This window comes from Thermobia domestica, chromosome 15 (genome assembly GCF_964235325.1).
Source record: "Thermobia domestica chromosome 15, izTheDome1.hap1.1, whole genome shotgun sequence".
In the NCBI taxonomy this organism is placed as follows: domain Eukaryota; kingdom Metazoa; phylum Arthropoda; class Insecta; order Zygentoma; family Lepismatidae; genus Thermobia; species Thermobia domestica.
In genome coordinates this window covers 90,399,284-90,415,839 of record NC_137468.1, presented here as the reverse complement: position 1 = coordinate 90,415,839, position 16,556 = coordinate 90,399,284, and the positions used below count along the sequence as shown (strand labels likewise).

Sequence of the window (16,556 nt, the reverse complement as noted above, 5' to 3'; positions counted from 1 at the left end):
GCAGTTAATATGCATAACTAAATGTGATATTTCATTTCTGGGAATTTTTAAAATTTATTAGTGTGTTAGTAATTATTGCGTTGTCTTCTTTCCAGAGATGTCGCGGAAGGACAAAATATATTTAAGGTACGCCGAGGACAGCATGGCAGCAGCACTAAGTGACGTGGATAGAGGTTTGAGCTATAGGCAGGCGGCAGTAAAGCACAATGTACCTCGTGTCACGCTCATGGATAAACATAAAGGTCGGACTCCTCTTTACAGAAGGATGGGACCAAGAGGCATCCTGTCACCTGAACAGGAGGAATTGCTCTGTACGTGGGTGAAGACAATGGCTAAAGCGGGATTTCCTGTTTCGAAAGAGACGTTTCTTGCTAGTGTTCAAAAGCTTGCTAAAGAGCTAAACGTGGAGTTTTCTGGCAAAAGTCAACCAGGAAGAAAATGGTTTGAGCTGTTCCGTAAAAGACATCCAGAGATTACATTTAGGATCAGCCAGAATTTGACTAGTCCTAGGAGATCAGTAACTAGTCAGCAAATACAAAGCTGGTTCAACGAAGTGGAGGAATACTTAAAAGAACATAATCTAATGGAAGTTTTGAAAGAGCCTAACCGTGTTTTTAATGCGGATGAAACTGCTTTTTTCCTGAACCCAAAACCAGGGAAGGTGCTCGCTCCAAGAGGAAGCAAGACGGTTTACACTGCAGCAGGTGCAGATGAAAAACTCAATCTAACTGTTCTCGTAACAGCCAATGCAGCAGGGGTTATAGCGCCACCAATGATTGTTTACAGATATGCTCGTATTCCTCAGGTGATCGCAGAATCCGTTCCAGAAGGATGGGCTATAGGGAGAAGTCCGAACGGGTGGATGACTTGTGAACTCTTCTTCGAATATATTGCCAACATCTTTGTGCCATGGGCAAATCGTGAGAATATCCAATTTCCTATCATCTTATTCATCGATGGCCACTCCTCTCACGTATCAATGCATCTGAGTCAGTTTTGCAAGGACAACGGTGTGGAATTAGTTGCCTTGTATCCAAATGCAACACACCTTCTACAGCCAATGGATGTCGCAGTATTTCATGGACTAAAACAGGTCTGGCGACAAAAGGTAATAGACTGGCGAATGAAGAATGATGGTCGACAAGTTGACAAGCAAAACTTCGCTTCAGTCCTTAAAGAAACTCGCAGTTGTATCACTCCGACCACTGTGCAAAATGGATTCAGAAAATGTGGTTTGGTGCCATGGAACCCCACTGTAGTGTCGGTAGAAGAGCACGAGGTACCTACTGTGAATGAAGATGAAAAGACATTCCTAATTATTCTTGAACAAAAAATTGGCAAAGATAAATTAACAGTTTTCAAAGCAAATCGAGGAACCTGGTCAGGAGCCGTAGAAGACACCTCGCTATATAACTTATGGCGGGCATCGAACACCACAGCTGAAGAGGTAACTGAGACAGTGACCACAGGAGAAGACGGCGCAAGCGCAAGTTTGTCTACTGAGCACCGTATCCAGGATATGCTGCAAAAGGTCAGAAGTCTACACCCATCGACAAGTCATGGTGAAAGTTGTTCTGCAGATGCATCACCGACCACTGAAGATCAAGGTAAGGACGCAGATACATCGACAGAACACGATGCATATCAAGGAACTCCTCAAAAAGTCAGGAATGTTCAACCATCGACAATTCGAGGTGATGTCACTGAACCTTGTGGAAGTATGAAGGTAACCCCAGGAGTGCCATCTCCATTTAAACGGGCCCTGTTTTGGCCAACACCAGCACCCGTGGCTCCAAAGAGAAGAAAGGAAAAATTACCAGCCGTTGTCACTTCGGAAAAAATGATAGACTATTTTCAGAAGAAGGAGCAGAGGAAAGCAGAGATAGAGAAAGAGAAGGAGGAAAGAAAATTAGCAAGAGAGAAGAAGAAATTAGAAGCCAAAAGTAAAAAGGTGGCAAAACAGACGCCACTATCATCAACCTCTAGCAGCAGCGGGGATGAGGCAATATCTCTGCACGAATCGGGCAGCTCAGATTGGGAAGAGGAAGTTGAAAACACAGAAGATTTCATCAAATCACCCCAAGAAGCCGAAGTTAAAAGTGGAACTTATGCTATTATCAGGTTTAAGGGGGGTAAGAGGTCAACAACTGTTTTCAAGTTTCTATGTGTTGTGCAGAAAGTGATGGATGATGGTATTATGGTTATGGGTCTGAAAAGTCACAACACATCAAAAACTGAGTTTATAGTGAATGAGAACGATGTGTCAATGGTAGACTTTCAAGACATTGAGTGTATTGTGGAACTTAAAGAAATAATCAAACGAGGGGAGAGAATTATATACAAGTTTGAAAACCCTCTGCCGGTCAAAGAGTTTTAAGATATGATTTATGTTCTTACATTTATCTTTTCACTGTTTCCATGGAATATTAACTTCAGTATTAAAACACAACACTATCATTTCTGTTCATTGAAAACAATTTCTCTGAGGAGTTTTAAATTAGCTGGTTCATAGGTTTAAGCTAGCTTAAGTTATAAATCAATTATTAAAATGTTTCTTTCAGTTTTAGACAAGATTTTATACCTCTGATATATATCCATGATTTTATTTTATTTGATTAAGATTGATATTCTTTTTTCATAAACTAGAACAGGGTGTCGATTACTGGTACTGGAACATGTCGAATACTGGTACTGTCGACTTCTAGGGGTGTCGAATAATGGTGGATGTTCAACATGTAAAAAACAATATTTTTTTGTTCATTAATTTTTATGAAACTAAATGATTTTTATTTGAAAACCGTTCACAACATTGTGAACTCTATAACAGCTTTTCTTTTGTTACTAATCTCTTTGTAATATCCTATATAAAAAATAAGTACTGTCATTTTCATCACTAAGCGGTCGACTACTGGGGCATTTACCTTATGTTCTTGAACAAGGTGATTTCATGTCGAGAAGACACTGAATATCCCTCAAAATCGCCCGATTTGAACGTATATGATTTTTTTATGTGGGATTATATGAAAAGTGAGGTTCCCAGACATCCACATGCTAAAGGAAGCCATTAGGAACACATCACTTTAGATTACTCAGGCAACTCTACGCAGGCTTATGCACAACTTTCGAGACCGTCTTCAGAAATGAGTTTGCAGCAACGACGATCACCTCGCAGACATGATATTCAAAAACTAAACGCTTGTAGGTGCAAAGGCTACTACTATTTACCTAAATGCTTTGAGGTGTAGCACAATATATATTAAATTCATTTCCTTGCAACAAGTTGTTGCTTTTTATTTACGGTTAAAAATAGCCAGATTCCCCTGTTACATCCTGTGTAAATAAATCCTATATAGGTATTGAAATATCTGGAAAATCTTGATTATTGATCAATTTTTTCCAAATTATTTATACAAAACATTTCACGATTAACAACAACTTAATCGATGTTACCTAGGTGCCATGAATTCTCAAGTCAGTGTATCATTTTCTTCTTGCCATACGTTTCATTTCCATAAATCTTTTCTTCTCTGTATTTTTATTATTTGACTTGTATATTGTAATCGTAGCCTTCTGGTAGGTCCACCAGTCCTTTTATAGCTAATAGCGTGATTCTCCCACGTCTCATGTCCAATCACCCCATCTCTACTTTTCGAAATAATCTTCAGTATACTCCTTTTTTCTCCTGCCATTTGCAACACTCTTTCTTTTGATGCCTTATCCACCCATCTAATTTTCAACATCCTTCTTCGCAAAAGATTACAAAAATTAATATCTTTCAAGGATTTCTGGTTAACATCAAACAATTCATATAACGTGGCAACACTAGGATTCACAATTTCAACTTAACATTATTACATCATATCATTATAATAAATGGTAATAGTACAAGAAGCTAGTGGAGGACAGAGAACACATTGCCAAATCATGATCTATGAAATTCTTTCTTCTTACAGAGGCGTTCATGGCAGCTGTAGCCAAAGATGCAGAACAAAGAGCTGCTGATAGGAAAGCTAGGAAAGAAAAATCGGACATGTTTAAGAGGGAAGCAAATGATGCTTTCAGAAAGGGCGATTATGTAAAAGCATTGGAGCTTTATAATAAGGTAATGTTAATAATAATTAATTATTTAGTCACCTTTACTCATCAATTCTAGTTGAAAAGTATATAATTTGGCTATCTTCATATGTCGACTTTAAACATTATTCACAATGTAAATATACTATTCCAGCAGTGGCGGAGCAAAGGGGGGGCCTGGGGGGGGCAGAATATCGTATATTGCAATAGTCTGCGTTCCGAGCAAAAATCTTAAGGCTCCTTTTTGTTTGTAGTACAGCAAGATCTAATTTATCTAAATCTGTAAGGTGCATGCATTGACCTCAGCATCTGAACGTTCCTTTTAACCTCTGTCCCTTATCTGGTTGTCTTCTTTGTTTTCACAAAGAAAAAAAAAATTAGTCTGCATTCTGATTTGCTTCGATGTTTAAAGTCATACTAAAATAAGATATGCTTACTTACAAATAGCATGTACTGCAGTAAAACTTTACACTCGTGTTGGACGAAAGAAGTCTTCGTACACTAAGTAATTAATTTCCATCGATTATGGCGACATAGAACAAATGCATAGCATCCATTAAATAATTTGGTATTATTATTATTATCACCAAATAATATCGAGAGCTCTTGTTTAATATACAGTAAAAGAAGAGAGTAGAAATTTTTATTATTTCTCTCATTCTCTCTGCTGTTCGTATCCCAATAGTTCGAGAAAATTAAGATACTGAATACTACCAACACCTACTATTTGCTACTGGTACTGGTTTTCCTTCTCGTCTACCTTCTAGTCTTGTTTCTAGTACGTCTAATTTCCTAACGCTCTTGGCCGTGGCAACTAAGTAGAAACCTTCTGCTGCGATGTTAATAAGCGATACTAGCGATCTCCAAGGAAAACGGAGTCAGCGCTGGGTGGACCTATTCTACTAACTAAAGCCTGGGGAAATTAGGCTAACAAAAATCAGTGATTCTTTATAAATAAATCTTTCAGAAGTGTTTTCTTTTAAACTATTTTAACTGTAGCTTAATCCCAAAACTGCTACTACTAGAGAAATTCCGAAATTTATCACAGAGCCAGTACTACAATCTCCTGATTACTAACCATCAGGTTAGATACCGAGATGATACAACTAGGTCGCAGCAGTAATGAGTTTTGTGTAAAAGTGTAGTTATTCCCATGATCAGGTTGTATCATCTTGTTATCTGATGTTTGTGGGACTGGTCTACAGATATTCCATTTAGTAAGTTCAGTCAGTGAATACCAATTTTTATCCCAGATTTATATTAATTCTGCGTCAAAATATGCATTTCTGAGAAAATTAAGCATTAAGCATTTCTGAAAAAATTACATTGTAGGAATTATGCAGAACAGTAAATCAGTGGTGACATGGATTTTCAACAGGATATACTAATTAATGCCCCTCCAAATCTAATCTCAAAACTTACAATATTAATTTAGCATCGACTACAGGATAGTAGCGTTATTTCAACTATGAATTTATTTTAAGGCTTTGAAACATCCGAGACTCAGAGGATAGAAATAAGGGAAATTAGTCAATAGGGCCACCGAGGAAGAATCTTGGTAATCTCCTCAGTTGAAATATGTATCCACGAGGGATCAATCACACCATCTTCCGAATCTTAAATTGATGTTCTATCGCTGAGCTTTGGCCATTCGGTGTGGGTGTGAAGTGTTTGTGTATTTGAATTCACGTCAAATTCTAAAAAGTAGTGAAGGTAAACAAACGAAAGAAAGAAAAGGAGTCCCGATTTAAATGTCTATTCTAACACTGTTTGATATTAGGGAAAGAAACACACATTTCCTCTTTTTGCTTCAAAGAGTGCTCACTTCATCATTTTAATAACGTAAAGACACATTCATTACTCAGTTTTAGAGCTCAAGGGTAAAAGTAACCAAAAGTAATTGAACTACGTCCAGATCAAAACAAGATCCTGGAACCGGGGCAGTTGCCCGGGCGCCAGCAAACTAATGTGTGTTTATTGGTGTGGATGTAGATGAAAGGGGTACTAATCGCAAAATTTGCCCTGGGCACCAAATGTCTAGTTTCGTCACTGATTAGGCTACCATTTTTAGAGCGTGAAATTTTTACATTTTTCTGAAATATTAAGAATACATGATAATTATTGGCAGTTTACTTTAGAGTGAAACTTAAGCTTCAAGACCAAGGCTTATAATTTAAAATGGGGTGGAACGGCAAATCACTACCCTGTTAGAGTTCGGATCCTGTTTCTGTGTGACGTTTGCCTCGTAAGCACTTTTGTTCTCGTAGATCACATTTTACTTTATTATTATTAATAATACAGTTTATCTACCAAACAACTATTTATATTATTGTGCGGTATTAAACCAAATCTGGAACTTGTGATATTTATTTACTTCTATCATTCCATCCGGGAAATAAATGTCATCTATTCGAGATTGAATGTTTTTGGGTCAAATTTAATATTACTGCTGCCATGCTGTAACTTTGAGCTTCGTCTTATTTTAAGTAGATACAGACATGTCGGAAGGTTTGATTCTTGTAGATTCACTTGTTCAAACGCTGTCGAAAATGTGGTTTGGAGAATATGACTCTCAACGAACAACATTCGAACAAATTTATCAAGAATATTTGTGGATCTTCATAGAAAATTGTCCTGAAATTCCAGAGCCGGAAACAGATAGGCTATAGGGATTCCTCGTGGAAATGAATTAGACATTCCCATGGAAATATCACAAATTCATTTTGGATTAATCTCTTCCTTCATTGGAGGCAGAAAACGAATTTTCTAAAGATAATATACTAAGAGACATTTTTCTGCCTACTATTGATAAGGCAGTCACTGAGACGGAAAAACGCTTTGGATCATGTAGCAAAATCATTAGATCAATCACAACTCTACATCCAAAAGGTGAAAACTTTCTAAATTACAACATTGTGGAGCATATGGCCCAGTATTATGAAAGTGATCTGGAAATATTTAAATGTAAACTCAAAATCCTCCCGAACACAATTAAGTTGTATGAATACGAGAGAAAACCAAAGTTGATTCCTTGGTGAATTTCGTTGATCTTTGCGTCTACAAGAACGCATTCCTAGAAACCAACAAGTTAGATATAATCTCTGCGACTATATCAGTTTCTAGTGCTACATGTGAAAGGCTATTCTCATGTTTAAAAAGATTAAAGATATATAGGCAATTCAATGACTGATGATAGGTTGAAAAACTTAGGATTACTTTATATTGAAGACAATTGCTAAATCGTTAGATCTTGAAGAAGTTGTTGATAAGTTTGCTGCTGCCCACAAGAATAGAAAGATCCTCTTTTAAGTGGAGGCATGAACCTCTAAGTTATTTTCTTGACCTGTAAAAGTGTATTTCTCTGCTTCCACTTAAATCTACCAGCCATACATATTTTAAATGCAGCAATTAAATTACTACTTACTTATAATGGAAATCAATTGTATTAATGTATCCTAGTTGTTTGAAGTAGTAAATTCATACATTTTCACCGTAAAAGAGTAAAATCGTGAACAACAAAGATGAAAACATCCACCTTGAAAACACACACACACACACACACATATATATGAAAAATATTCATTCATTGGAGATGGCCCCCTCAAAATTTTCTTGGGCCCTTCATTGGCCCCCCCTGAGAAAAATTCTAGTTACGCTACTGTATTCCAGCAAACTCAAGAATTTTGACTGTGCATCCTAGAAGTATATATAGCAACTAAATTACTTACCTGTTAACTTTTCCAGTGGAAATACTGAACACTCGTCTTCAACACTACTTTCACTATCGTCTATATCAGTTAATATTTCGTCATTGTCTGAATCTGAGTCTTGTAAATTTATTATTATGAGTTTCAAAAATTATAAACACAAAAAATAATTCTTCGAGTTTGTCTTCGTAGCACTTTTTTCTTTTTTAATTTATTATTATTATTATTATTATTATTATTATTATTATTATTATTATTATTATTATTATTATGTTTTCGAGCCGACAGACTATATAGTGAAGAGTCATGTCAAAGAGGTGGTGGATCTTTGATAGCAATAAGGAAAAACTTCATGGTGAATCGCAGGCCTGATCTTGAACTTATAATAAGTGAATGTGTGTGGATTGAACTAAAATGTAATACTGGAAAGAATCTCTTAATATCGTGTGTTTATTTTCAACCAACTTTTTTCCCTGTGAATTATTTGAACAATATTTCTAGTAGGTTGAATCCTTTGGAAAATGATATACTGATTCTTGGAGATTTCAATATATCCAAAGTTGATTGGTTAAATAATGAACAACTTCCAGGAATACATTATTACTCCAAATTGAAGTTTCAGCAATTGTCTGTTTTTTTGGAAAATACTAACCTGTGTGTTGAACCTTCAGTTTCTGCTCTTGATCTTGTTATCACAAATGCTACTTCTATGTCAAGAAAAACTAATCAGTGCATGGTCTATCCTGATACTTTTCATTATCCGATTGAAATCATTGTGTTTTTACCTAAAGGTTGTAAATAAATAAGTTTTCTGAACGTTTTCAATTTATTAGAGGTGATTATTACGCATTATATCAACAACTGGCTAATATAGATTGGTATAATATCTTGTTAAAACCAGATATAAATGAAGCTGTTTTCGATTTTGAAAAAGCAATTGTATTAGCTATGGAAACAAATATTCCGAAATCTAGGCCAAGAACATCTAAATATCCTTGGTACTCCAAAAAATCTGTTTCTTTATTAAAAGCAAAGAATTTAGCACACAAAAAGTATAAAATTACACTAAAGCATGAAGACTATTTATTATTTGCTAATTACCGCAAGGCTTTTAAGACTCAATTAAAAGATGACAAACGTATTCACTATATTAAAATGGAAAATCAATTAAAAAGCAATCCTGAGAAATTTTGGAGATATGTATCTAAGGGTAAAAAACAAGACTGCAACTGGAATTGTAGTAAATGATTCTTTGGTTACTGACTGCGAGTCGTTGGCAAATTTATTTGCAGAGTACTTCGCATCAGTCAACCAGACATTTTCAAATATTAGCAATACAAATAATTATTCAACATCATCAGAAACTTTCTGTGAAACGAAAATACATCGTATTACAACTAGAAATGTAAGAGATGCTATTAAATCCTTAAAGACTAAATCTGCGTCAGGTATAGATGGAATACCTGTTTTTATTATAAAAGGTGTAGCTGAGGTAATCTCACTAGTGTTAGCATCTTTGTTTAATTGGAGTTTAAATGAAAATATTTATCCTGAAGCCTGGAAAATTGTAGCCGTAACACCAATACCTAAGACTAAAGGTGACAAAATTAATGATTGTAGACCAATTTTTATAATGAATGTTATTCCTAAAATTTTTGAAAAAATAATGTACAACTACTTGGATAATGCTGTACGTGATCAGTTGGACATAAATCTACATGGGTTTATAAATGGTAAATCAGTTATTACAAATTTGGCATGCTTTGTTCATAGTTTGTTTTCTGTTATTCGATCGGGTAGTCAGACAGATGTTATTTACTTTGATTTTGCCAAAGCTTTTGACAAATTCCCTCATCACTTATTAATAAGTAAGTTGTATAAGTACAAATTATCGAATCAAATAATAAAGTGGCTAGATTCGTGCTTAAATAATAGGAAATTCAAAGTAAGTATAACGGCTATATGTCTTCTATTCATAGTATAACATCTGGTGTGCCTCAAGGCTCTAATCTTGGTCCGTTGTTGTTTTTGTTGTATGTAAATGACCTACCTGAGAAGTTAAATTGTAGATATTTGATGTATGCCGATGACGTAAAAATTTTTAAAGAAATTAAAACCTTTCAAGATCAAGTAACCTTACAAGATAATATTGAATTAGTGGTCAAGTGGTCTGAAAACAATTTTTTGCCTTTGAATATTACCAAAACTAAAGACATAACTTTCTCAAGGAAAACTGATCTTCTTTTGTATAATTACACAGTCAGTAGACAGAGAATCGATTTTGGAGCCTATGCCAAGGATTTAGGAATAATTTTAGATAAATTATTATTCAATAAGCATTTACAGGTAATAACTTCTAAGGCTAGGAAGAACGTAGCTATGTTAAAATGTCTATGCCGTAATTTTTCGAATGTCAACACCTGTAAGACTTTGTACATTTGCAACGTGCGATCCCACTTGGAGTACTGCACTGTTATCTGGAATAGTGAAACTAAGTATTTTGTAAATGCTATAGAATCTGTTCAAAACAATTTTTTGGCTTGGTTACAATGGAAGTTTAAAAACTTCAAAGATATGAGTTTCTTTTGTATATCTAAAGAACTTTATTTGTTACCTCTAACTGATAGGCGGTGTATTTTTGATTTGAGTTTCTTTCATAATATTCTTCAAGGTTTCTTTTCTATTGATGGTCTATGGTCCATAAGCATTCCATATCGCAATGTTAGAAATTTTGTACCTTTTGTTTCGAATGTTCCTACCCTGTTAAATTTATAAAACTATAGATGCAGCCAATAAGTGTTACTATGCTATAGATATCTTTCAAAGTAATTTTGTTAAAATCCGTTCACAATTAATTAAAATTCTAAAGGATATATAATTTTTTTTCTTCCTAACTTGTAAGGTGCCATTTGAGATTTTTTTTTTTTTTTTTTAGGTTTTTAGGTTGTTTTTCTTGTTTTCTCTTTTAACTTTCTTTCTCTTTTCCTATCATCTTTTTCTCTTTTATTCTTGCTTCCTTTTTTGGATACTACACTTCTTTTTTTTCTTTTTTTTATCTTGGTTGTGAGTTTTACATGCCGTATGCTTATTTTGTATTCTTCGGTGTATTTATTTTATTATTTTTTATTTCTGTCTATTGAATGAGTGTACTTTAATTAAGGTGTCAATTGATTTGAAAATTACGCTTATATTCTTTTATGATTTTCATATATTTTCATTTGTAACTTTATGATTATATATATGTTCCTTTTTAATATGTTATATACTTTTTCCCTATTGTATACTCATATCAGTATTTTATTATCTAAGTTTCATGACTGGGTGTACTTTGTTTGAGATGTACTTGGTATAATAATTATGTTTATTTGTTTTTTCATTATGATTTTCATTGTGTGCTTATCTGTAATACCCATTGCATGTTTTTTTGCATGTTTCATTTTTATGTTATGTTTAAATGTAAGCGCCCTATATTTGTATAACCTTCCTTAGGTGCACTTTGTGGCTGTATCTGTTTGTCCGTATTATTATTATTATTATTATTATTATTATTATTATTATTATTATTATTATTATTATTATTGTGATTATGATTACTATTATTATTACTATTATTAGACACTTCCGCCATTGTACTCGGTTTGCTTAAAGACATTATTAACTATACGTTTGGAGAACAAACGAATCGCCACGAAAAAAAGAAACCCAGACACTTATGAATTCTGTTTATGCTAGGAGAGAAGTTACGTTCCTACACAACTAGCCACTTTGTTTCCTTATCAGTTTTCATAACAGAAACACTCTTGGGCTTGGTGTAGGTGTCACAAAAGCAATCCGTCTGATTCCTAAGCAACTCGATATACTCGAGTTTGTTTTGGGTTACGATAATTTATGACACCATTCAGACGCCTGATGCTTTTGAATCCCTTCTAGAGGAGGAAAGAGGGAATATAAATGTCGCACATAATAAGGTAGTGAAACGTGAAAAAAAAAAAAAAGAAAAGAAAAAGAAAACATACTGCGTTTCTTCTGTCGAATAAGGAAGAATCTATCTTGAAGTAAATTTCAAAATAATATTACGAACTTCCATACTTTGTTTTTACGATGTTAGGCGTATCTATCTATATCTATATATAAATCAGATTGCAAAGGGGTGTAACCAGGGGGAAAGGGGACCCTGTATATCCAGCTCCAAAATGAGGTTCGTCTGGTATTTTAATAAACTTATTTAATAGTTAATGCAAATGAGAGACGTTTATAATAAAATATGAAAATTTTTAAAGAAATGAAACATCATCAATACGGTTTCTGTACCTAATTAAAACAACTACAATTAATCATATGTTTTATATTTTCATTTTCCTAACTGGGTACACTGTAAACTCACTACTATATTATTGCATAATATCCGAGTTGATATTTTTTCGAGTTTTTTTTTCCTTTACTATTTTAACCCACATAAACACAAAGTCAGATAAACAGACTGCTATAAACAGCATTTGTTTTCTTATGAATAGCTTATTGATTCATCTCTTACAATCCGGTTTTCAACTTCATTACTGTCAAGATCCGTCTTTTGATAAGGTAGCATCGTGAAAATATAATATATGTATAGTATGTATGGTGAATTAAAATGCTTTCATATTCTGAAAGAGGTCATTTGTTCTGTTTTTAATGTGAAAAGCTTTCCTCCTCCTGGAAGTAATGTTCTCCTAGAACAACCTGCTGGTTACATCCCTGATTATTCTGTAATAAAAAAAAATTGAGTTCTATTTCCAAATCGGAGATAAATCCACTGCGAATTAGACGCGGGACTCTAAACTCGTTTTACTAATTGTTTTATATGAAAACCTTTAAAAGTGTGTATCATGAAAACCAGTTGACATAAAAAGATGTAGTTTTCACGTATGTGTTCGTAATTCTTTTCTCTACTTCGTAAAGTGAGCAGTTAATGTGCTAATAAAAAGCGCCTCTGGTATTACCAAGATTGGCAGTAGAGCGAGAAGTCAGCGTGCAGAACTGCTTGTTGCGAATTGTTAACACCGCTCAAAGCCAATTGGACGCCGCGTAAAGCCTACTGAAGGTGATGCCGCTTGTCACATCTGAAACACACAATAAGGAACACGTTTTATTTAATTTGAAGCTTTTTTTCTCTAAAATATTAAAAAGCAGTATATTTCTTCCGTATTTCAAGGTAGTCTCGCACCTTTTCCTCAGGAAAACATTGTTGTGCTATTTACGTACGTACTCCTTTTCCGATTACATTCTTAGTTCTTGATAATTGCTATTCTCTGTTAAACTTAAAAAACTAGTTAAACTTAAAAGTACTAGTTGCTCCCCCAAGCCTTCGGCCTGCTGTACACTGTAGGTTAAAATTGCGTTTAATTGAAAGCTCTATTTGATTACATTAAACTTTTTTTTTTCCTTCAGTTTGGCCACCAACCACTCCAAACCCCCATACCATACTTATGCACTTATTCTGACTTCATTATACGCAACGTTATATTGATGTAAATCATTAACTAGCAAACGAGAGCGCTGGTATAGACATCTATTAGCGTCAGGCAGGCACGCGATAATGCAGGTAGCGACACCCACTAGCCTGATTGTTTACGATTAGGAATTAGCGTGATGCGCAAACTGAGATGTTTATCTTTTATTATTAGGACACTATGAATATAGGCAATTATCAAAATAATGGAAACATTGTAGTTTGCAAAACGTAAGATGTGTGAGGTGGTAATACTGACAAGTGAAGGGTCCAAATGGATGAATCGAGTTGCGGGGTGAGACTTAGTGCGCCTGATAGAGGATGTGAAAATATGTATATGTGCAAAGTTATAGCGGCTGAGCGCCATAAGAAACATAGGGGGAGGGGGGAAAAGTTGGTGGGAAAAGGGCTATTCTATGTTATTGAAATACATCAAATAAACTGTTAAATCATGAAAACAGTGAAAGATAGATAATGTAAACGGTGGTAATAACAGATATTGGCAAAAGAAGAATAGGCACAGTAGATCACGAACTTTCGCCGCTATTTTGAAATTGATAGTTTTTGAAATGGTAAGATAGCCATGTGATATATCGATTAGGGCCAGCTTGCTCTTCTTCTTCTTCTTCTTTATTTTTTTTAAAGACCATTATGAAGTTTAGTGATCGTTATTTGTATTTGTTTCGAAGATTTAGGATTATCTTTATAATTATTTACGAAAACCTAGGAGACTGATAGTCGTATGTTGAAAGTTTGGATTATCGCGAAAACACATGTAAGTAAAACACATCTGCAAGCCAAGAAAACTAATAGTGAAATTTGATATCCAAGTTGTATATTATTACATTATTATTATTATTATTATTATTATTATTATTATTATTATTATTATTATTATTATTATTATCAAATTTCACTGTTAGTTTTCTTGCCTTGTGGATAAGTTTAACTTACATATGTTTTCATGATAATACAAACTTTCAACATACAAGCATCAGTCTCCTAGGTTTTCGTAAATAACTATAAAGGTAATCCTAAATCTTCGAAATAAATACAAATAACGATCACTAAAGTTCATAATTTTATACATATAAAGTTCATAACTTTGCACATACATATTTTCCATCCTCTATCCAAGTCTCATCCCGGAACTCGATTTATCCATTTAGACCCTTTACTTATGAGGGTGCGTGTGCAGCTCCTAGCTACTGTAAGTGGTGTGTTAGATGATAGTTTGCAGTACTTCAGGCTGGTAGCACGGCAGCGTGTGTTGAAGTGGCCAGATGATGATGAAAGGGGAGGAATATGATGAAAGGATGATGAATACGCACGTGTCTTAGATGCCAGTGCCAGAAGGGCACAAAATCATCATGCTATGCCGGAAGAAATACCGGACAGGCTCCATATCAGTACTTTTGTGCCGAGGAAGTAATTCATTCATGGCGCTCAATTCTCCTTTAAAAGTCTTTATTTTTTTTCTACCTTCTCTTTACTTCGTCATAAAGAACCTTATTAGAAGCAGGATTTAGCTGGAAAGTACCTGAAAGGATGAATGTTCATGATGATGCCAGGATACATCGTGCTTCCTTCACCCCATGGATATAAATAAATAAAAGTTAGAAAACAGAAGAGTTGCTGATGTAGAACTTGAAAGATTGGCGTCACATATTGAAGAGATTATTCCACTACTTAAAATTTCGCCAAACAAAACTTACCTCTACGGGACCACAGGGAATCTTTCAGACTAAGCAGAACTCCGATATGGATAATTTTTTACCCTAACTATTATTTTCCTTTCCTTTTTTGAAAGTACACCTATTTCAAGCAGAAAATATCCTAGATCGAAAATTTGTCTTTCTCTTAATATTTAGAACGAATTTATCCACATAATGACATGCACTGTTCAGCAGAGGTTATTTGAAAGCATCCATAAAGTTAAGTAATATGGCTTAATGCTTGACATCACTTCTGATCATGCATTTAAAAAGTAGATGTCAGAAGTAGTATTGTAAAAAGAACAATACGCAGTAGAGATTCTTTTCTGACTCTATCAGAAATAAGTGAAAGGTGCGGAAAGCTTGGTTGAAGCAAGTTTGTATCAACTAGGGGCTGACAAAATTGGAATTGTCAGTTCGATGGTATGATAACATTGCTGTGATGCCAGGACATAAAAGTGGAGTTAATTAAAGAATTATGGAAAAAATTAAGTTGGCATTATTTGTAAACTGTGACAATCATTCACTCAGTTTCATGCTTCTACACGCTGCAAGACAGGACTTATTGATGGAAATGTTTTTTGAAACCATCAAAGCTCTCTATTCCTTCGCTGTTTGAAAACAGCGCTGGCAAAAACTGAAAGATGTTGTTTCTGTGCGTTTACAATCGGAAAAAAAAAACTAGGTGAACTGCAAGGTTAACGCTCTGAAACGCATCACTGACTATTGCGTAGGTACTTTCAATCCTTCAGGCTATGATAGATAATAAGAACGGGAGTAATAATGAAGAAGTAACACAGATCAGCCACACAAAACTTGATTTCTAACTTTGTTGGGGTTTTCGAACTACGCACGTCCTTTCATCGTTCGATTTCAAAAGGGGAATTCAGGATCTAAGATGAACTTCAATGATGTAACCCTAGATACAAAAAGCCTCAAACGTATCTTTTACACCGAAAGAGAAGCTTTAATCTGTATTATGTTCTTTAATGAAGGATTTGATCTATGCCAAAAATGGGATGTTCAAGTTAAGATACGTCAAAAAGTGACAAATTATATTTGGTGAAATCTCGAGAGACAAGGGACTAAACGCTGAACAAGAGCTGGAAAAAGTAATGAAAGGATCACTCGATCGTGTTTTCGACGAATGAGACACTTCAATGCAAGATGCTTATTCAAAGTTACGATTCCTTCTAAATTTTTTTATACTGATAGTGCTGACAGTGACAACTTAGAAAGCATTCGCAGGAACCCGGTTGAGATCTGCTGCAGTGATATTGATGCATAGCAGGTCCATGAAATTTTGGACTGCAAAATGCTGCGATCGACTCGTTCTGCAAAAAAATTCAAGGCCTGAAAAACTTCTCGAGTTCATCGCGAAGTATGGAGATGAGTATGTTTTTCCAATCAGCAGTGCCCCCCATCGCGAAGTATGGAGATGAACATGTTTTTTCCAATCAGCAATGCCCCCTCCAAATAATGCTAAGTATTGCTGTTTCCATTACCAGCTATCAAAAATCAACAAACAAATAAAACTAATTCTTTCATACTTACAAGCATTCATGGAAGAGA

The 16,556-nt window shown here is 34.7% G+C and overlaps 1 protein-coding gene across 1 annotated transcript in view; it reads left to right on the top strand.

The window, feature by feature from the left end:
• Positions 1 to 16,556, top strand: part of LOC145671137 (tetratricopeptide repeat protein 12-like) — a 77,091-nt gene that overhangs the window by 42,409 nt on the left and 18,126 nt on the right. Inside the window, exon 3 of the mRNA XM_081739941.1 lies at positions 3,954 to 4,102. Within this exon, the coding sequence (XP_081596067.1) occupies positions 3,954 to 4,102 (149 nt within the window). The remainder of the gene's footprint in view (positions 1 to 3,953; positions 4,103 to 16,556) is intronic.